This window comes from Mustela putorius, unplaced genomic scaffold, assembly GCF_011764305.1.
Source record: "Mustela putorius furo isolate JIRA1106 unplaced genomic scaffold, ASM1176430v1.1 tig00000596_pilon_pilon_pilon, whole genome shotgun sequence".
NCBI lineage: Eukaryota > Metazoa > Chordata > Mammalia > Carnivora > Mustelidae > Mustela > Mustela putorius.
The window spans coordinates 13,655,079-13,675,457 of NW_025421428.1; the positions used below are offsets into that span (position 1 = coordinate 13,655,079).

General features: G+C 63.7%; 3 protein-coding genes across 15 annotated transcripts in view; all 3 read left to right on the top strand.

Annotated features, from left to right (window-relative positions):
* The window catches only part of ADAMTS13 (ADAM metallopeptidase with thrombospondin type 1 motif 13), a 28,484-nt gene extending 18,649 nt beyond the window's left edge, over positions 1-9,835 (top strand). For 4 of the 12 annotated variants that reach the window (XM_013058572.2, XM_013058571.2, XM_013058573.2 and 1 more), the window contains 13 exons: positions 79-208; positions 536-718; positions 1,589-1,763; positions 2,265-2,385; positions 3,140-3,269; positions 3,407-3,586; positions 4,231-4,413; positions 5,328-5,532; positions 6,154-6,451; positions 6,978-7,124; positions 7,414-7,590; positions 8,649-8,824; positions 9,390-9,835. In XM_013058572.2, coding sequence (XP_012914026.1) covers positions 79-208; positions 536-718; positions 1,589-1,763; positions 2,265-2,385; positions 3,140-3,269; positions 3,407-3,586; positions 4,231-4,413; positions 5,328-5,532; positions 6,154-6,451; positions 6,978-7,124; positions 7,414-7,590; positions 8,649-8,824; positions 9,390-9,575 — 2,291 coding nt within the window. In that variant the 3' untranslated portion in view covers positions 9,576-9,835. Of the gene's footprint in view, positions 1-78; positions 209-535; positions 719-1,588; positions 1,764-2,264; positions 2,386-3,139; positions 3,270-3,406; positions 3,587-4,230; positions 4,414-5,327; positions 5,533-6,153; positions 7,591-7,798; positions 8,375-8,648; positions 8,825-9,389 lie in introns of those variants that run through there. The other 8 variants (XM_045082685.1, XM_013058576.2, XM_013058575.2 and 5 more) reach the window with 8 other exon arrangements.
* A 346-nt stretch (positions 9,836-10,181) lies between these two features.
* On the top strand, positions 10,182-20,326 carry CACFD1 (calcium channel flower domain containing 1). Of its 2 annotated transcripts, XM_045082695.1 has the most exons (6): positions 11,217-12,515; positions 13,389-13,461; positions 14,810-14,935; positions 17,542-17,649; positions 18,092-18,183; positions 18,340-20,326. In XM_045082695.1, the coding sequence occupies exons 1-5, from the start codon at positions 12,329-12,331 to the stop codon at positions 18,180-18,182; spliced, it is 585 nt and encodes a 194-aa protein (XP_044938630.1). In that variant the 5' UTR covers positions 11,217-12,328; the 3' UTR covers position 18,183; positions 18,340-20,326. The 2 variants fall into 2 exon arrangements, with proteins under 2 accessions (XP_044938631.1, XP_044938630.1); XM_045082696.1 differs by lacking the exon at positions 11,217-12,515 and adding an exon at positions 10,182-10,391 and having other exon boundaries at positions 18,092-20,326.
* On the top strand, positions 18,492-20,368 carry LOC101693851. The gene is made up of 2 exons (XM_004757019.3): positions 18,492-18,986; positions 20,030-20,368. The coding sequence occupies exons 1-2, from the start codon at positions 18,492-18,494 to the stop codon at positions 20,366-20,368; spliced, it is 834 nt and encodes a 277-aa protein (XP_004757076.1).
* The last annotated feature ends 11 nt before the right edge of the window (positions 20,369-20,379 follow it).

Genomic DNA, 20,379 nt, shown 5'->3' on the forward strand with positions numbered 1-20,379 from the left:
GAGGCCTGGGCCGGGGCTCACCTGAAGCACAGTTTGCTCCCTGCAGGGAGGTGGCCCAGCCCTGCTCTTCCCTCCCAGGGCTGCGCTGGGTGACCTACGGCTGTCTGGACCAGGCCAGGAACGAGTGGGCGGAGGCCGCCCGGTGCGAAGGGAGCCAGCAGCCGGCAGCCTGGTCAGAGTCCTGCGCCCCCAGGCCCTGCCCCCCATAGTGAGTGCCGCCTGCGCTCTGCCATGCCTGCCGGGCTCTCGCTGGCTACGGCGGGGCCCACGTCCTGACCTGAGATCGAGAGTCAGAGGCTCAATCGACCGAGCCCCCCAGGCGCCGCCCAGGTCTCCCCCCTGGGGACACCCAGGGGGCCAAGGGGCTGAGTGGGCTGTCCCTGGGCCATGTCCAGGAACCTGCAGGGACATAGGGTCCAGTGCAGAGCAGGGAAGCCAGTCCGCTGGAAAAATCTGCCTTTCTCTTCCCGCCTCTCCCAAGCCAGTCCTCGAGGGGACAGGGATGGCCCCGACACTCTGTCCCTCTCGTCCTCAGCTGGGCAGCCGGAGACTTCGGCGCGTGCAGCGTCTCCTGCGGGGGAGGCCTGCGGGCGAGGGCGGTGCGTTGCGTGGAGGCCCAGGGGACCCTCCTGAGGCCGCTGCCCCCTGCCCGGTGCAGAGTGCTGGCCCCAGAGCCGGCAGTGGTGGAAGCCTGCAACCTCCAGGCCTGCCCGGTGAGGTGAGCGCAGGGAGGCAGGGAGGCGACTGCCCAACTCCAGTCAGGGCTCAGGGCTTGTCCTACACCCAGCCCTACTCTTGCAGAGTGTCCCCTCACACCTAGGACTCTGGCCGGGCCCCACCGTCCCAGAGGGACCAGCTTCAGAATTACTGTCCAGGAGACACTGGGCCGGCCATTTCCCTCTGTGAGCCCCCAGATCTTTGCTCACACGTAAAGCCATAAGTGTCCCTTTGTGGTTACTGTTGCTGTCCCCATGGTGCCTCCTTTCCCTTCAGGATCTGAGCTGACAGTGGCTTCTTCTGAGTTGCTGCTAACTGGCTGGGGCACCAGGGCAAGTCCCTTTCCTCTCTGGGCCCCAGTTCTGTTACTGGTCCAGTGGGGAGGAGCCTGGCCTCGGTCACTGGTGGCGCAGGCATGGCTCGGGCTCCCTTGCCCCGGTCCCGTGCGCGGCAGACCTGGGAGTCCCCACCCTTTCCCACGGAGGCCGCTCCTGCCTCAGCTCAGCTGGCAGCTGCCCCCTGTCAGGGCTGGCTTGGACTCGGAACACGGTTGCCATCCCTCACCTGGGTGGCCCGATTCCGTTTCTCGGCACCTGCTAGTGTGTGAGGAGTGATGGTTCTCTCGGGTCGGAGGCCCACCTTCCTCTCTGGAAGGCCCTGGGTCCAGGCCTGAGTCCCCGCCCCCGGGCTACCAAGTGGAGGGCCCGCAGCCGCTTGTCCAGCACTCTGGGGAGAGGCCTCAGGGTTTTGCTTCTTTGTGGGGCTCCTCCTTGAGTGCTGGGGTGCTGGGGTGCGGGTTCACTGCCTTTCTCCGCCCCAGGAGCCCTACAGCCCGAAGAGAGGCAGGGTGTGCTGTCTGTCCTGTTCTTAGGCAGGAGGGCTCAGACGCGTGCTCGCCAGCCTGTGGAGCAGACCCGGCTTTGTGGAATAGGACATGTGTGCACAGGGCAGAGGGCCTGGCCACCGCGGGGCCCTGCCCCACAGACGAGAAGCTGCCTACCCAGGAACCCTGTGTGGCCACAGCATGTTCTCCAGAACCAAGCGATGTGAGTATCCTGAGCACAAGGGTACCCTGGGCTATTGGGGGCTTATCGGACAGGAGAACAGGGAGCACTGAGTACCCTTGGCCTCCTGGCCAGAGCGCAAGGACTGTCCTGCAACGTGGCTGTGTACAGGACCCGCCTCGCCCAAAGGATGAGCCTAGGGAGAAAGCTCTGGGCCTCGTCCCCCCTCCAGCTGGCAAGCTGGGCTTGGGCCCCAGACCCAAGCATCCCATTATGATGCAGCTGCTCTGGCTCTGAGCCCCAGCCTCAGCCCTGCCCTGCTGTGCTGGTACAGAGGCCAAAGTGAGTGGGGTGGGGGCGTCCTCAGGCAGCCGGAAGCAAGTGTTCATGGAAAGGAGCAGTGGGAGGGGCCTTTGGGGCTCTGCTGACCACGCCCCCTCTCCTGAAGAGATTGGGGTGGGTGGGGTGGGGGACCTGGTGCTCAGGGATCCAGAGGGGGAGACCCAGACCGAGACCCAGCAGCCTGTTGCTTGTCCCCCACAGCCAGACCCCCGGCCTCTGGAGGAGGAGGCCACATCCCCACCGGGCGGCGCTGGGGTGGGGGCTCACGCCGCACACATGTGGACTCCCCTGGCGGGGCCGTGCTCTGCCTCCTGCGGTCGAGGTGAGGCCCCCAGGGCTCCTTCACGAACTCTTCCCCGCCTACCTTTTGCCTAGTTCTAAAATGCATTTGAACTGGCTCAAGTTCAAATCCAGACTAGGTCAGAGAATGCAGACTAGGTCAGAATGTAACATCATATACAAGGGATTGGGGCAGGTCTTCATCGCTTGGGTGAAAGGCAGGAGAGACCATAAAACTCGGCGGTGTTGGCACCCACATGTACTTCTTAAGGTCTAGAAAGTCAGCGAGCAAAGGGCCCCAGACAGCTCTGAGCTTCCTGGCCGCCGAGTCAGAGGAGCAAGGTTTTAAGATACGGTGTGTTCTTGAACTACAGGCCTCGGCACTTGCCCAGGGAAACCTGTCCGTGTTCAGAATCAAGGCAGGGATTCTTTTGAGGCTAGTCCTAAAGCAGAGATTCACTGAACCGGACCCTGATACCATCGTAGTCATAAACACAATACGGGATGATCAGAGCAGTTCTCACCGAGTGACAGAAGCAGAGCTGCCGCTGGGGGTCCTGCCACGGGCCAGGCCCTTTGTACCCCACTTCAAAGTCCGTATAATGTCCCTGTAAGTGAGGCACCATCAGATGAAAAATCTGAGGCTCAGAGAGATTAAGTCACTTGTCCAAGGTCACCCAGCTGGCAAGTGGCAGAGACAAGAGTTGGATCTTCTGGAGCTCTCCAGAGAGCGGGACACCCGTAGCTCTTGTCAAACCCTCCTCTTGGGGCTTGGGGTCTCTGCTTCCTCCCCACAGGCCTGAGGGAGCTGCGTTTCGTGTGCATGGACTCTGTCCTGGGGACCCCTGTCCAGGAAGAGCTCTGTGACCTGGGAAGCAAGCCTGGGAGTCGGCAGGAAGCCTGTCGGGCTGCCCCTTGCCCAGCTTGGTGAGTTGAGGCAGAGACTATGCGGTGGGGGTTGGGGGTTGGGGAGAGGCAGCAGCCTGGGTCCCTGAGGGAGGGAGGCATGTCACCCCGGGTGTCACCTCGGACAGAGCGACAGAGCGCTGGCCTTCCTGCCGCAGGTGGGAGACCCGAGCCTCGGCACCGTGCCCAGTGACCTGCGGACGGGGCTGGGTGCCACTGGCTATTCGGTGCGTGAGGCTGGACCAAGGCCACCCTGTCCCCCTGCCTCCCTCCGAGTGCTGGCGGGTGCCCAGGCCCAGCCCCGTGCAGGACTGCAGTCCGAAGCCCTGCCCTGCCAGGTGGGCGCCTTCCCAAGGAGACGGGTGGTCCTCAGCCCCTCCCTGTAAGCTGCTCAGTGCCCTCCCCTGCAGGACACCGCACTGGTGTCTTGGAAGGCTGTGGCGGGCTTCAGGCACGCGGGACGCTGTGAGCACACGTGGCCGATGGCTCGTCAACCCTTGCTCTTCCCCAAGCGTCGCCCGCCACGCCCGGGGGCCGTTCTGACGGTAGGGACACGGCAGTGAGCAGTGAGCTCCGGCCCTCCTGGAGCAGAAGCCTGGGGCGGTGGGGAGATGGAAGAGCAGACGGACCCGGAGACACAGTTTGCCGTTGGCATTGGTGTGGTGTGGCAAACACAGCGGCAAAGAAGATCGGGAGTGCCAGCCGGCCTGTGGGGGGCCAGCATTCCTATTAGAGACACAGCGGGCTTCGCAGTCCCCCTGGGGTGCTCTGTCTCTCCCCCGACTGCCCTTTGAACAAGTTTGTCCTCAGCGTTCTGTCTGGGAAGTGGGCCTTTCGGAATGTTCTCTCTCCACTGTGCCCAGCCTCTTGGTGGAGACGCAAGGGTGCCCCTCAGAGAAAGGACATCTCCAGACCCTTCCCAGTCTGCGGAAAGGAGGGGCGGCCCCGCTCCTGGGTTCCCCCCAACTCCGGTGTGTTTCAGGTGGAGGTATAAGCTGGCGGCGTGTAGCGTGAGCTGCGGAGGAGGGTTTGCGCAGAGGCTGCTGTACTGTGCGCGGGCCCACGGGGAGCATGAGGACGAGGAGGTCCTGCCAGATACCCAGTGCCAGGGGCTGCCGCGCCCGGAGCAGCGGGAGGCCTGCAGCCCAGAGCCCTGCCCGGCCAGGTCAGCAGCCCCAGGGTGTCGAGGAAGGAGCTTAATGTTCCAGAGTGTGCAGACCCCAGTCCAGTCACCGCGGGGCTCGTGGGCTGGCTCCAGCCCGGGAGGTGGTCCTCGGGGAGCAGGAGTCCCTGGCGGGCCGCCCTAGGGGTCAGAGGTGACCTTCCAACGAAACGCAGACGGGGCTGCAGGTTCTCGTCAGGACTCGGTTGTGGGGGGCGCTGGAGGGGTCTCCGGGAGGAGGGAGGATGCGGAGCCCGAGGGTGGTCCCACCCCCAGCCGAGGGTGGTCCCAGCTGGGGCACAGGACCTAACAGCTGAAGCCAGCGAGGTCCCGAGGTGGGGTCGGAGCCTGCGGGGGGCCCATTTCTCCACCAGGGGCGACTCTGCCTCCCACAGGACATGTGGCAATATCTGGAGACATTTTCAATGTCACGGCTAGGGAAAGGGGATGCTAGTGGCCTCCGGTGAGCGGGTGGAGGCCAGGTGCGCGGTTGAACATCCCACACAGCCCAGATGCCCCCACGATAGGACTGCGGGCCCCCGAGGTCAGTGGTGCCCAGGAGGAGAAGCACGTGTGCTCTGAAGGGCGTTAGGGGTCTCGGTCGGCTTCAGTCCATCTCCCTAGTGTCTAGAACAGTGCCAGGCCCGCCGAAGGCATGGTTGCGAGGTGGTATCCCAGAGCCAGGGGCGGCCGGGGTCACGACGGAGGCCTCAGCCTCTTGCACAGGCTCCCGGGGTTCGACCCCGGCTCTGAAGGATGTCAGCTGTTGCCGTTTGCTGACCAGTGGCAGATGAACACGGCAGAGACGGGTTTTCCTCCTCCTGGGGCATCTTCTCCCCATCCCCGTCACTGGGAGAACGGAGGATGGTGACCCCCCCTGGGCTCAGGGCTGCGTGCCGGGCCTTGGTCTCTTGCAGGTGGAAAATCCTGTCCCTTGGCCCATGCTCAGCGAGCTGTGGCCTCGGCACCGCCACGCGCTCCGTGGCCTGTGTGCAGCTCAGCCAAGGCCAGGATATGGAGGTGGAGGGGGCAGCCTGTGCGGCTCAGGTGCGGCCTCAGGCCAGCGTCCCTTGTGTCATCACCGACTGCACCTACCGGTGGCATGTCAGCTCCTGGACACAGGTAAGCATTGGGGCCGGGGCTGGGGGCACGTCGGCCCAGGGTCCTGACGCGTGGGCACCCTGGGGGCTTTGACTCATTGTGACCCCTGAAAGGAAGGAGGGGTACGGGGGGAGCAGGCGGCCGGTGCCCGGAGGGGTGAGACACAGCAGGGCCTCGAGGCCTGAGGGGCACGTCCGGACCGAGGTCTGGAGACACCAGGAGATGAAGGGGAAGGTGACTCCGTCCCACACCTTGGTCTCTCTGGGGCCGTCCTGTGCCCAAGCACCTCACAAAGTACTAGAGAGACTAAGGAAAATAGGGTAGGTCTCCCGCTGGAGGCCCTCACTCATGGTGTGGAGCGGGAGAAGGGGCCAAGCAGACAGCCACCACCGGCATCAGTCAGAGGACTGTGGGCATCGGGGTCACGCAGAGACGGGGACTTGGACCAGGGCAGTGCGGGGCAGGAGGGCAGGGTGGGGGCCGGCTGCTGAGCCTCAGTCTCGCCATCTGTGGAATGGAGACACGGGCTCGCCTCCTGGGCTGTGCAAAGATTAGATCAGCTCACACGTGGCCAGTGGCCACTGCTGTCCCTGACACGCTCTGGCGAGGTCCGCCGCAGCTCCTGCTCCTCTTTCCTGGCAGTGCTCGGTCTCCTGCGGGGATGGCACCCAGCACCGGCATCACGCCTGCATTGGACCCCAGACCCAGGCGCCCGTGCCGGCCGGCTTCTGCCAGCACGTGCCCAGGCCAGCCACAGTGCAGAGCTGCTGGGCCGGACCCTGCACCGGGCAGGGGACTCCCAGTCTGGCACCCCGCCAGGAAGCCACTGCTGCAGACCTGGCTGTGGCTGCTGCTTCTCTGGAGCGGCCCCAGCCCCGGGCCCCAGCTTCCTGGCTTCAGGGGCTCCTGCCTGGGCTCCAGGAAAGCCCAGCTGAGCCCAGTTATGTTCTTCAACCTTCCCGTCTGGGCGGCCGGCTGGCTGTAGGAGGGGTGGACGGAGGCATCTCCACTGGGAGAGCTGGGGCCAGCTGCTCGTGGGACCCCCCTGGGGCGGATCACTGGAAGGCCGGACCCAAGGCATGGGCTTGGGTGGTGGCGCTCGGGGCCGTCCCTCCTCTTCTACTCTGCTTCCACTGGCAGCGTTCAAGCTCACTTTTGTTATCATCAAGGGAAAGGGAACCTGAGGTTTCGTGGGGTCAGACCCAGGTCCGTGGGACTCCAAGCCATGCCCTGCTGTATACACCACCTGCCTCTCACCAGGGCATCCGGAATCGGCTCTGGGCCCCAGATGGAGATTCCGGGACCCATGCAGCTCCCTCCCCTGCCCTAAGCCTGCTTCTGGTGGGGCCTAGGAGGGTGCTAGCCCCCCACCTGCCAGGCTCCTCCCCAGTATGGAACCCCCGGCCCTGCTGCAGGTGTCCGCCCCCCGGAAGCCCTGTTCACCCGGGCTCCTGCCCTCTTTCCAGGTGCCTGCGGCTGGCAGCACCTTGAGCCGACAGGAACCATTGACATGCGAGGCCCAGGGCAGATGGACTGTGCCGTGGCCATTGGGCGGCCGCTGGGTGAGGTGGTGACCCTTCAGGTCCTGGAGAGCTCCCTCAACTGCAGGGCTGGTAGGTCTCGGGCCGTGTGCACAGCTGCTGCCCAGCGTCAGGCCGCTATGCGCTGGGGAGCACAGCTCCCGGCTACCCCCGTCCCGACACGATGTGCCACAGGCAGCCCCACCTGGAATCCTCATGGCCGTCTGTGGACGGTGCGGGCTGGTCCTGTTGCACAGATGGGGAAACTGAGGTTGTGTCTGGGGACTTGGAGTCACGTAGCTGGCATGGGAGGGACCCGATTGTGGCTCTGTCTACCCCAGGCCCCCGTGCTGCTGACGCTCACCGCACGGCCCCTTCCTAGGGGACATGCTGCTGCTTTGGGACAGGTTCACATGGAGGAAGACGTGCGGGAAGCTGTCTGGCTCGACCTTTAGCTCCAAAACAAACACGCTGGTGGTGAGGCAGCGCCGCACGCGGCCTGAAGGCGGGGTTGTGCTGCGGTACGGGAGCCGGCCTGCCTCGGGAACCCCCCACAGAGGTACGGGGGGACACCAGAGCCTTCCCCCTTCTCTGCATGCAGCCGGGTGGGCAGACAGGGCACCCATGGAGATGGAGGAGGACCCACGGCTCCCCAACCCCAGGACGAGGTCCCCGCATATGGGCATGTGTGCCGTGTCCCTGCCTCCCTCGGGCCTTGCAGCGACAGGGGTGGACGAGGACCCTGACATCCTCACCCTGTCACTCAGGCTGCCACCACGGACCCCCGCCCTGGCCCTGATGTCCTTCAAGACCCTTAGGATCCTCTGTGCGCAGCTTTCCCTCCCCCCGAGCTCTGTTCTGGTGCACCGTGCTCTTGGCTCAGCCCCCATAGAGCTGCTGTGTGCACGCGTGCTTATACGTGTGTGCGCGCACACACACAACTTCACGGAGGGGATGGCATCCCACGGCCCTCCTGGTGTCCTCTCTGGTGTCCCATGGCCCTCTGGAGGCCCCTGGGGACTTGCTGTCCCCCAACAGCCGGGCTGGCTGAATGTGGCTTCCCTAGCCAGTTCCAGAGGTTTCTGGGATCCCCCTGGCTTTGCCTCTACAGAGACGTGACGCGGTCCCCGAACTCTCAGTGCCCTCACTGAGAGCACAGGCTGGCCGCCCCTTCTCACCGCTCTCCACTTCCTGGTCTTTTGCATGTGGGCTTTTGCTCCCTGGGGGCCGGGGGTACAGGCAGGCGCTTCCCGTGGGTTCCTAATAATGGCAGTGGCCTTTGTGACAGGCTCAGTGTTAAGCACTTCTGCACGCGTGACGTGACCTAAGGACTGCTCTCCCAATGCCTGCTCTTGTTCACTTTACTCTGTGGAGGGGGGATCTGGAGCTCAGAGCACTGAAAGCCTTCGCCTAGGGTCACACGACAGAGCGTGGTGGAGGTGGGGTTCAGCGGTGGCTTCTGTAGGGGAGGCTTGATCTTGACAACACCACTGTATCGCCCCCCGTCACTGCTCCCCAGCTGTGAGCTACCCTGGCCTCCGGCATTGGTGGTCTTTCTGGGGGCTCCTAGGACCTGAGATGGTCCCCACCGGCCCGTCCACCTGCTCTTCTCTGCAGACTGTGACATGCAGCACTTTGGACCCTCGGGTGAAATCGTGAGCCCCTCGAAGAGTCCCGATGGGAGCAACTTGGGGGGCTGCCGCATCTTCATTAACGTGGCCCCGCAGGCCCGGATTGCTATCTATGCCCTGACCACTGATGTGGGCTCGGGAACCGGAGCCAGCTACATCTCCGTAAGGCCACCAGGATAGGGACAGGAATGGGCTGAATTTTGCTGATTCGAGATAGCTGTCCCCGGGGATGGGAACCGTGGTGCTGTACTAGAGGACCCCCTGACTTTGCTCAAAGACCTGAAAATCATTAGTGAAAGAATAGGAGAAGAATTTCCTCCACTTACTCACCAACAAACGTTTACTGAGTCTGCGCAAGAGTGAAACACAGACCTTTTCTGATGTAGTCTGTTAACTCAGGCCTGAAGCATAATTTTAGACCCTGTTGCAACTTTTCCAGAAGAGGCCAGTCCCTCCCCGCACGTGGTTCATGTGTTCCGAGAGAACTGTCCTCTGCAAGGTGTCAGCTCCCCCAGTGCATGCAGCCTGGCTTCTGGAATCCAGCTCTAGCACCCTGGCTGTGTGTCCTTGGGGAAGTAGGACAACTTCTCTGAACCTCAGTTTCTGGGGTGGAGCAATAGTGTCTTCCTGATAGGGCTGTTGTGTGAAGGTTAAATGTGACCCTGAGTGTATGATGCTGTGTAGGATTGTGAGCTGGTTGTCATTGTGGCTGGCCCTTTCCCCTCAGATCCGGGACACCCACAGCCTGAAGACGATGACATTCCGTGGGCAGCAGGCACTCTACTGGGAGTCAGAGGGAAGCCAGGCTGAGATGGAGTTTAGCCAGGGCTTCCTGGAGGCGCATGCCAGCCTGCGGGGCTGGTACTGGACCCTCCAATCTAGGGTGCAGGAGCCTGGCTGGGCCTCGCTCTAGCTTCCTCTCCAAGGACATTTCTCTAGGGACCTGTGGACGCAGTGGGATGCCTCCTCCAGGTCCTGGAAGAGACAGGAAGGAGGCTGACATTTATGAGCACCTGTTCGGTGCCCGGCGAACCCGAGGGTTGACTCTGGTCTCTGAGTGCTTTCCAGTCTGGATCCCTCCAATCTTAAGTGTGTCCTTCAGGGCCTTGGGAAGCAGGGACTGGACTCCCTGAAAAGGCCTCTCTGTACCAATAAACGGAATGTGCAGTCCGAGGAGCGCTTTCTGCCTACCCTGTCCCGTCCAGCTTGAAAACCCACCCTACGGCGCTGCCGAGATTCCTGGCGGCGGGCGGGTCCGGACCCATTCTTGACCTGAGCAAGCCCCGCGCCACCCCCAGAGGTCTCTTCTCCTGCCCAGGGAGGAGGACAAGGGACTGTGTGGACTCGAGAATGGGCCCGACCCGGCGCACCTGCTCATTCTCTGCGAAGCCCCGCCCCGTGCTAGTCCCGCCGGAGGATCGGACCGCCCACACCCCGCCCCCTATGCTAATGAGCGCGAGCCCCTCGGGCTCCCCTGGCCCCCGCCCTGCGAGCACCGCCCCCTATGCTAATGAGCGGCCGCCTCTCCCACAAGGCAGCGCGCCGGGCCGACGCGGCCGGCTCCGGAGCCCTTTGTGAGGGCGGCGGACGACGCCAGACGGCGGGACCATGAGCGGCTCGGGCGGGGCGGCGGCGGCGGCCGTCAGCTCCGCGCCGCCCGCGCAGGACGAGGGCATGACGTGGTGGTACCGCTGGCTGTGCCGCCTGTCGGGGGTGCTGGGGGCCGTCTGTGAGTACCCGGCCCGGGGGAGGGGCCGGCCCCGCCGCCCACCGCGCATGCGTGTCCGGCCCCGCCCCTCTGGCGCGCCCCCGCGGGGGGGGTGTGGGGGGCGCGCGCGGGGAGGACGCCGGGCGGTTGCTATGGTTACCGGCCGGGCGGCCCGCGGCCGGGCGGCTCCGGGGAGGTCTCGGGAGGGAAAGTGCGCTCCCGGGCCGCGTCGCAGCGGGGGACCCGCGGCCTCTGCCCCGGGGGCGGTCTCCGAGACCTCCCAGGGGCGGCTCGCGGGGCGCCCGCCCAGCCCGGCCCGGACGCAGCCTCACCTGTTGACTTGGGCGGGGGCGGCCGCGGCCTTCCCCTTCGGGCGAGGGGTGATACGTGGGGCGGATGGTGCCAGGGCACAAGCGGTCCCCGAGGGAGGCGCTGAGCCGAGGGGACGCGGCCTCTCCTCTGGGTGCTCCCTGTCCATCCGGAGGCCGGCGCGTGCCCTCTGCGGCCGCTGGGCCTCAGCCGCCCCCCACCCCCGTCCCCCGCAGCGCCATCCCCGGCGCACGTCCCGTCCGGTCCCGACAGGCGAGCGGGAAGGCAGACTGCTGCAGTAAAGATCCCGCGCGGGTCTTCGAGCGCAGATGCGCGTCCGGTGGTTGACCGCGGGCTCTGCTCTCCCCTGCCTGCGGCCCTCGCTTTGGGGATTGCTGGAGGAGCGGGCACCTTCCCCGGGCTGGAACCAGTGCCCGCCTGGCACCGCGGGCTGGGGCAGGGCACATCCTGATCGAGTCTGCCAGTAGGAACACCTTTCAGGGTCCCCTTCGAGCCCCACAGCCCTGCAGGGTGGGTGCATGCTGGAAGGAGGTTCAGGAGTGCGGGGGGTGGGAGTGCACGGTGCAGGCAGGGCAGGCCCTCATCCGGAGGCCCTAACCGCCCGGCCTCTGAGCCCCGGTCACTGCTGGGGGAGCCCGCATGTTTCTGACTCTGACTCTGGAGGGAGACGGGTGGCTGGAGGTCAGGCTCTAGCTAAGATGCTCTCCCGTTTGGTTAGCTGTTTTCCTTGCTGATCAGAGCGGGCCGTAGCCGGTGCTGGAGGCCAGTGGGAAGAAAGCAAGGTTCTGAGGGGGGCCCGTGGGCCGTCACCTTCCCACTCTCTGGGAGGCAGCAGCCCTGCCGACTCCCTGGTTACGCCCTGGTATCCCTTGCAGTTCTGGGTCTCCAAGTGGAGTCCCTGGGCTGTCCCAGGACTTCATGGTGTTGAGGCTACAGACGAAGCCAGGAGCAGCTAGTGGCATTGCCTTGAGATGTCAGTTTCACCTAAAATGGCAGGGGAGGGGGTCGTTATGCAGACACCAAACAGCTTCCACCCCCCCAACACAAAGCACGCAAGAGTTTTAGGGATGAGGGGTGCCTGGCCTGCGCTGTGGGTGGTTTGTGCGACTCTTGATCTTGGGGTTGTGAGTTCAAGACCCACATTGGGTGTGGATGTTACTTAAAAATAAAATATTAAGAAAAAAGGCTCAGAAATGAAACAGGAATTCAGATGAGGGTTGTGCTTCTGGTTGGTCACTTCAGGGTAGGGTTGCCGTCCTGGCTGGTGGGGACCTGAGAGGGGCATTTATGCAGGGTCCCCGACAGTCCTGTAGAGGCTGTAGGCTGGGAGGAAAGAGGACCGCCCAGGACGCCTCCCTCACTTAGCATCTTCCAGCCTTGATTGTTACGGGGCTCCTGGCTGGAGCCTTTCTGTCTGGGTTGAAACCTGGTTTTCGCCCAGTGCTGGCTGTTGGTAGGACGGCGGGGGAAGGGTTGGAGCTGGAGGGGAACTGCTGGCTGCCGCAGGTGTAGACCGCTGTCGGAGGAGCCCAGGCATAGCCGAGAGCAGGGCAGAAGCAGTACTGTGTTGTGGCCACTCCCGTCCACGGCTCTGGTGGGGGGTCTTGCTGCCTGAAAGCCTGTGTGTTATGTTCAAGGGGAATGTCTCCTTTTTAGAAGGCAGAATGCACCTCTGTCCTTTCAGGAGACCTTGGGGACACACAGGGCAGCCCCTCTGCAGTTCGGGCTCACTTCCTCCGGTTTCTCCACTGCCCGCAGCCTGCATAGGTCACAAGAGAAAACAACAGGAGAATTCCAGGCCCAGCTGGGGATCAGGTGCCCAGGAGCTGCTGCAAGTTTAATCAACTGGTTGCCAATTGCTGCTTCAGGGCCCAGCGTCCAGCCCCACCCCAGCGAGGGCCTGGGCTAGATGCCTGGCTGGGAGCCAGGGCCCCGGAAGTGCCCAGTTGGCGCCGGGGAGTTCCGGGAGAAGCGGGCCCAAGGCGGCTGCTGTGTGCGGTGTGTGCGGACGAGGCGGCTGTGGCACACCCTGTCCGTGGACGTGGTCGGGAGCGCAGGGCCAAGCTCCACATTGGGCATCAGGACCTGGTGTTGCAGGGGTGGGTGGGCCGGGCTGTGGCCTGTCTTGTGTGCAGGAGCGAAAACAGGCCTAAAAAAGGGTCGGGAACAGCCGGTGAGCCGGTCACAGCTGGCGCGGTCTTCTAGGCCTGCCTGATCCCGATTTCTGTTCCAAGACAGGCAGCCCTTGTCCCAGCCAAAACCCAAGCCACGTTTCCTGCGTCAAAGGGCTGCTTGTGTGGCCAGCCCGGCGAATGGGGCGCCTGCCTGGCCCAAGCCCTCCGGACTCTTGTCTCTCTCCATGCTCTGTACCTTGTGGTGGGCGTGGGTAGGACTGGGGTTCAGAGGCCCTCCTGGCCGTGGACAGGACAGAGAGGGAGGTGCCCTCCAAGCCAGCCAGCCACACCCTCGCTGTGCGGCCTGGAGCCAGCTGCTCCAGCTCTCTGAGCTGCAGCCTCACCGGACGCCCAGCCGTTCCGCTGGTCTCACTCGCCTCGGGTGGCACAGGGGAGACTTGGAGGTGCCGTCGGGGGGAGCAAGCGTCGGGTGTCCGAGGGGTCTGCTGGGGGTCCTTCCTAGCAGGCTCTGTCCCTTCCTCCCGCTGATTCCTGCTCCTGTCTCGCTTCCAAGCTTGCGCCATCTCAGGCCTCTTCAACTGCGTCACCATCCGCCCTCTGAACATCGCGGCCGGCGTGTGGATGATGTGAGTGGCTGGTGGGGCGGGGGGCGTGTGGGTTCTGGCCGCTGGGCAGGCCCTCACCTCCTCTATACCCTGCCACCTTCCGTTTTCCTGGTGCCAGGCCAGGCCAGGGGCACACCAGGCCAGGCCAGGGGCACACCCACCCAGGCACCTACTGGGTTTAGGGCTGGGGTCACCAATGTGTTCTGAGCGTCCACTGAGCCAGACCGTGCCGGCTCCGCGTCTACTACCCTAGGCCTGCCATGGGCAGGGCAGGGTTAGAGCGGGCGCGGGATCTGGCGGTCGGAGCACCCTAGATGAATTCTCTGCCCCCCTCCTGCCAGGGTAGCTCCATCCCGGGGGAGGGGAAGGCAGGGGTGACACTGGCCAGTGCAGCTTTGGCCACATCTAAGCCACCCAGTGCATGTGAAAGGTGGCTGTGCCCCAAGGGTGGCCTGTGCCCAGGTGGGACCTGGCGGGGAGGGGCACGGAGGTGGACACGATGGGGCCCTGCCCTCAGAGAGCTCAGGCCGGGGCGGAGGCTGGCTGGGGTGGGACCCAGAGACGCATGGGGGACGTGGGGGTCAAGGTGCTGGCCTGAGGCTTCAGTGGGCAGAGTCCAGAGGTTGGCCGGCCTGGCTGGGGAAGGGCGGGAGGGGAGGCTGGGGAGGGGCCAGGCGGGGCGGGGGGACTGGGCTGGTGTGGGTTGTGCAGAGTCCCGGCTCTTGGGGCACCGGCAGCTGGAGTTTCTGTCGAAGGTAGGTAATGAGTGCCCGGTGTCTGCGACTGTGCCCCAGTCACGGGGAACTCGAAGACCAGAGCAGACACCTCAGTCTTTCCCCACGGGTTAGCCGACCCGGCCGGAGCACAGGATGGCGGGGGCAGGGGGAGAGAACCCTGCACCACAGGGCTTGCCAAGCTTCCTCTGCCCTGGGTGGGCTTGCCGACGGTCAGTGCTCAGTGACTGTGGCCTGACGGACCTGCTCCTCACCGTCCTTGGCGGACAAGCCGCTGCTGGGGACAGCTTTCTCCGTGCTGACGGCCATGTGGGGGACAGGGGTGGTGACGCTAGAAGCCGAGTGGCGGCTGGCTCTCTGCCCAGGGCTAAGCGTGGAGGGGCTCACTGTATGCTTATGGTGGCGCTGTGACGCGGGGGTCTCGTCTCCTTCAAGGACAGAGGGTGAAGGGAAGACCGGACCCTGCCTCCAGAGTGCTGGCTTCGGTGAGGGGGGCTGGTGTGCGAGCGGCGGCTCCGCAGAGGCCCTGAGTGGGGGGCGTGGGGGGCTCGGGAAGAGCGGCATTCGGGGGCTGGGTATCGGGGAACCCCGTCCCCTCAGGCCTGTCAGCCTGCCCCCCGTTCCCTGCCCTCCAGCATGAACGCCTTCATCCTGCTGCTCTGCGAGGCGCCCTTCTGCTGCCAGTTCATGGAGTTCGCGAACACGCTGGCTGAGAAGGCGGATCGGCTGCGCTCCTGGCAGAGGGCGGTCTTCTACTGCGGGTGAGGGGCTGGGGAGGGCCGGGCCGGCGCGGACCTTGAACCCCCAGGGCCCCTGACACGGTTTCTCAAAACTCAAGGACCCGAAGGGCAGGCGATGGCTGGTGGCCCGCACGGTGGGGGGTACCGTGGGTGAGGAGGAGGCCGGGGGAGCGTCGTGCAGAGCCCTTGGGTCAGGGCCGACGTGAAGTGCCACCCAGCGAGGTGGGAGCGAGCCCACCGCCGCGGTGCAGACGCGGGAGCCCGGTGCCCTGCGGCTTGCTGTGTCAGAGAAGCGCGCGGTGCCTGGGATGTTGGCCCATCGTTTGGGAGTTGTTAACCAGATTCTGGTAGGTTCACAGGATGTGTTTGTGGGCAGCCCCTCGGGTGCCCTGATGGGAGAGCAGGTTGTAGAACAGAAGCGGTCGGTCACCTTCCCACACGCTTTCCTTTGACTTTCCGCCTTCTCACACCGGAGTCCGTATGTTCGTATGCAGCCTTGCCCACTTGAGTCACGAGTCACGAGGCTGAACTAATTTCAGGATGTGCCTGCCACACAGAAGCTTCTAGAACTGGTGCATGGGAGGCCCTCGGCAGCTTCTGGGAGCAACACCAGCAGTTACTCGGATTTAGGTTGTCTTTGAAAGAAAAACGGAGATGTTTATTCTAGAGGTTTCTTCCTTTTGTTAAAGCCAGTGGTTTTTTTTTTTTTTTTTTTTTTTTAGATTTTATTTACTTATTTGACGGAGAGAGAGAGAGAGAGTGTAGAAGCAGGGGCGGCAGGAGAGGGAGAGGGAGAAGCAGGCTCCCCGCCGAGCACAGAGCCTGACTCGGTACTCGATCCCAGGACCCTGGGGTCATGAAGGCAGAGGCCTGACTGACTGAGCCCCCAGGTGCCCCCGAGGCCAGTGGTTGTGACAAGACCAGACACACATTCATTCGTGCTAGAGCCCTAGCTCTAGGGAAACCTGGTCTCCGCCACAGAGGAATGCGGGGTCTCCGTGCTGCCTGCCGTCATGTCCTTTGCCTCAGTCTTTATTTTTAAGAGGAGTATTTTAAAAACACGAACAGTAACCTCTGTTCGCTACAAATGATTTGGAAAATATTGGAGCCCCACTACTTGGAACCTTTTGGTCAGCTTTGGTCTGCGACTCTGCAGGCGGCTTTTTAAACCTGTTTCTGCCATGGTTATAACCGTTCTAAGTAAATTTGTCCCGCTTTTTTTCCACTTTGTATCGTGATGTAAACATTTCAGGGTCACCACAAAGACTTTATGATGTTACTTATAATGACGGGAGTGCTTACCACATTGCGCACATCATGCTTTTCTTAATTGGTAAACCGGGGTCCAAATCAGATCCCGTCGTGGCAGCCGGCAACGTGCCAGAACCCTTCCTGTGACGCTCCTCTCGGGATGTATTCGCAGCGGGCACCTACTAGGTCAGAGGTCATGGTCACCGGAGAGGCTTCAGTACGCGGCGACCTTGCTTCCCGAAGAGCTGATCCGAGTTTCTGTCCCTCTCCGGCCTCCCGGGGCTGGGCACCATTTTACATCTGTGTCCGTGGTCGGGGAGGTGAGATGTTTTTTCAGACGTTTCTGCTGACTGCGTTTTCTTTTTTGGGAATGGTCTAGTTCGCTTTTTTACCTATTGGCCTCCCAGCGCTCTACTTAGAGAGCTCTCCCCTCCTGCGGGAAGGCCTCCCGGCGCTTCGCTACACTCTCGTAGATGTTCTTCCAGCCTGTTTGCCTCCGTCGTGACGGAAGATTGTCCCCGCGGTCTTTCCGTGCATGTGTCATTTCTCCTTTTCTTCTGTTACTTCGGGGTTTTATGACCACGGTAAAACCTCACCATCACTTGTCCCTCCTGAAAGCGTCAGGTGGAATTCAGCGGGCCGCCCAGTCTTACCTTCTCTGTATACAGGGTGCGCCTGGGCAGGGGAGGCCTCTGGGCACGGCCCGGCCCAGGGAAGCCCAGGACAGAGAGCCTTCCAGGCACGGCGTCTTCCTGGCCTGGGAATCCCAGCCGGCCCCTGACTCAGCCCCGCGGCTGCTGGAGCCAGAGCGGACACCTGCCGCCAGGTGGCGCCAGACGGAGGTCTGGACCCGCCGGAGCTGGGGCTGCTCCCACTGGGAACCTGGCAACCTGGAAACCCCATGCCTTGTGCGCTTGCAGCTTTGGGCTCCGTCCCAGGGGATGTGGCCGGTTTACCGCAGTCCAGCGAGCGGCCGTGTGTTTGGTGCTGACGCTGTTCCGGGCATCGCGTCCTTACCACGGGAGGAGTTCGGGAACTTGCCGAGTCGGAAGCCACTAGGGGCTGGACTGACCTGAGATTTTCTGGTCGGCCTGTTTTCTGGAAAGGGAGACGGACTCTCCCAGTGCTGTTTCGCCCTTTGGGTACCTCAGACCTTTTGAACGATCTGACGAAGGCTTACGTCCTCTCCCCAGAAAGTACACAGGATTCCGCAGACAAATGCACATGTGTCTAAGGGCTTTCCGAAGCCTGGCCATGAACTGGTGTCGGGACATTGCCAGGGACCCTTCCCAGCCCTGGTGTCTGGGAAGGGGGTCTGGAAGCGGTGAGGCAGCCACAGGGCAGGAGCACCCCCTTGACCTCTGTCTTTCTCGTAGGATGGCCATCATTCCCATCGTCATCAGCCTGACCCTGACCACGCTGCTGGGCAATGCCATTGCGTTCGCCACCGGCGTGCTGTATGGACTCTCTGCTCTGGGCAAAAAGTGCGTGTGCCTCTCCCGGCCCTCGGGAGGAATCCTGACATCCCGCCTCCTGAAGTCTCTCAGGGAGGATGGTCCGAGTGGGGCCCCTGTTACCCCTTGCAGAAACTGAGGCACAGAGGTTGTCAGCGACGCTCATCAGCGTCCCCAGGGTGTTCAGCTCTAGGAAATGAGAGTGGGAGGGTTCATGGGCTTCCGGTGGCCTGGCTGTGCCTCGCCTCAGCCGACAGCAGGGATGGCAGGTCTGTGGCTCGGGAGAGCCTGTGTCACACTTAGAGGGGGACGTGTCTGTCCTCTGAGCAGCAGGGTCTCTGGGGAAAGCAGAGCCCCGTAGCGTGTCCCTGCAGGTTGTGCCTTGGTCACAGGCTAGGGATCTGGTGGTGGCAGGGAGGGCTGTGTGCCTGGGGTCACTCCCCTCTGTGATGCTGACGTGTTCTCTCCCCAGGGGCGATGCGATCTCCTATGCCAGGATCCAGCAGCAGAAGCAGCAGGTGGACGAGGAGAAGCTCACGGACACCCTGGAGGGGGAGCTGTAATGTGAGCCCCCTGCTCGCCGCTCTGGTTCAGTGCGGACATGTCCTGCAGGGATGAGACCTGGGGCACTGACCCTGGAGGACATCCTGGAAGAGGAGCCTTTGGCTCCCTCCAGCCCCCCTACACCTGGAGTCCTATTCTGTCTTCTCCTCCCTCTAGCTTGGTATCTCCCGGCCCTGGGCCTCCGCCCGCAGCAAGAAGACTGGCGGTGACAGCGGGCAGCCTCCACGGTGACCCAGGCCGCAGGGCTGGAGGCAGGGCGGGGCTTGCCTGGTCCCGCTCCTCCCAGCCGGCTCGGCTCAGCTGGAAACATGCTGCCGTGTGCATTTCCGGACGCCCACTGCCAGCGGAGTCCCCGCAACCTGCTGAAGGCTTGGGTGGGGCTTCCCCCACAGATGCTGGGCCTGTGCCGAGCGGGGAGCCATGTCACCCTGGGCCCGGGCATTGGGCAGAGTGAGCTTCCACTTGGCTCTCCAGGCAAGAAAGTAACTTGTAGGCTGAGTCATCTGGGCCCCCTCTGTCTACCTGTCATCGGGACAGCGGTGCCGTGGCCCATGCTCAGGCACCTACCACTGCCCAGGTTCCTCCCCGCCTCTCTGTTCTCCGTGCGAGCCCACAGCACTCCCGAGATGCTTCCTGAGTGTCCAGAACAGCCACCTTGGCAGTGGCTGGACAGCCAGGGACTGCTCCCTCCCCCGGTTCCCCGGAAGCTTGCACAAGCCGTCCAGCATACTTCTGGGTTCTGGCCTGGGCCTCCAGGTTCTCCCTCCAACCCGCAAGGCCCTGGTGCTGAGGAAGTGAGGAGGGTAGGCTCTCCTTTGTCCTGTGGGTCTGTTTGTCCATCTTTCTGGTGTGGTCCTGCCACGTCAGCCGTGGCCCAACCGAGTTCATAGGGCTGAGTTCAACCCACCAATATTGCTGCCGGCCTACCCCCCGACCCTGCCTTCGGGGAGTTTCTTGCCTTTGAGAGCTGGGCAGAGACCAGAGCTGCCTCCACCACCATGAGCTGTACCCGGACCACCCGGGAGCAAGGCCTGTGCGGACGGTGCGAGGAGGCGGCCCTGCCTGGGCTGTGCGCCATCGCCCCCGGCCTCCCTCCACGCCAGCATTCCGGTGTCCCCTGCGTGTGTCCGCCTCAGCCCGCGGACGGCTCTGCTCAAGGGACCAGCCCCCAGCCGCTAGGCCTGTCCGATGGGGCCTGGCCAAGCCCGGGCGGCAGTGGGCACAGATGGGTTGGTGTGGAAAAGGTCTAGCTCTGCTCTTCCTTCTCCCAGGACCCTAGCTGTGCCGGCTCCCAGCCTGAGCTCCGCCCCAGCCCTGCTTTGTTCAAAGCAGCCCTAGGGCTGTGTCCAAATCCTTGCTTCCCGGAGACAGCTCCACTCTGGGGGGGGGAGGGGCGCTGTGCTTGTCAGTGTTGGACCGAGGGAGGGACATGTCACAGGGCTTCTGCTCAGCAGCGGCCCTCAGCGGCCTTCCAGAGAGCCCACCAGGCTGAGCCCCAGGGCACGGCAGCTGGCCGGCCTGGTGGGACACGTGCCTTCAGGGGTCCCCTGGGACCACCTTTCTCAAGCAAGCGCTGGGTTCAAAGGGCTCTGGGTTCTATACTCTCCAGGCGGGCGGGGGTGTGCGTGTGCGTGTGTTCTGCGTGTGCTACAAGACCTGTCTACCTCCCCAGAGGAGCAAGGGCCCTGCCTGCCCCTCTTGGCTCATTCTTACCGAGGCAGTGGGATGCGGGGGTCACTTCTGCCCAGCCCTCCTGACCCCGCTGCACAGGCCTCGCTGGCGGGGCTTCCTTCTGCAGGGGGAGAGGCTGGCTGTGTCCAGGAAGGCTGCACCTCTACCCCATCAGGTCGAGTGGGCTCTCGAGGCAGGCGCAGACCCTCCAGCCCGAGTCATCGGCCGGGTCGGACCTGTCACGTGCCCGGGGTTCCCAGCGAGCCCGGCGAAGCAGTCTCGGAGCAGTGACCCCATCCCTCAGTGTGGGGAGCCGCCTCGCAAGGAACATCCGTCCGGGTGGCGGCAGGGGCCAGACCGCCCGGTTCTGTTCCCGCCTCCACGGGTCTGGACTCTGTCGTCTTGGGGTCCTTTCTTCTCGCAGTGTTCGGCTTGCGTTTTGAGCAATAAAGCTTGGTGTAGGCGCACCCTCGCTTGTGCGGTCTGCCTCTTCCCTTCTCCCCCGGGGCCGTAAGCGCGCAGGCT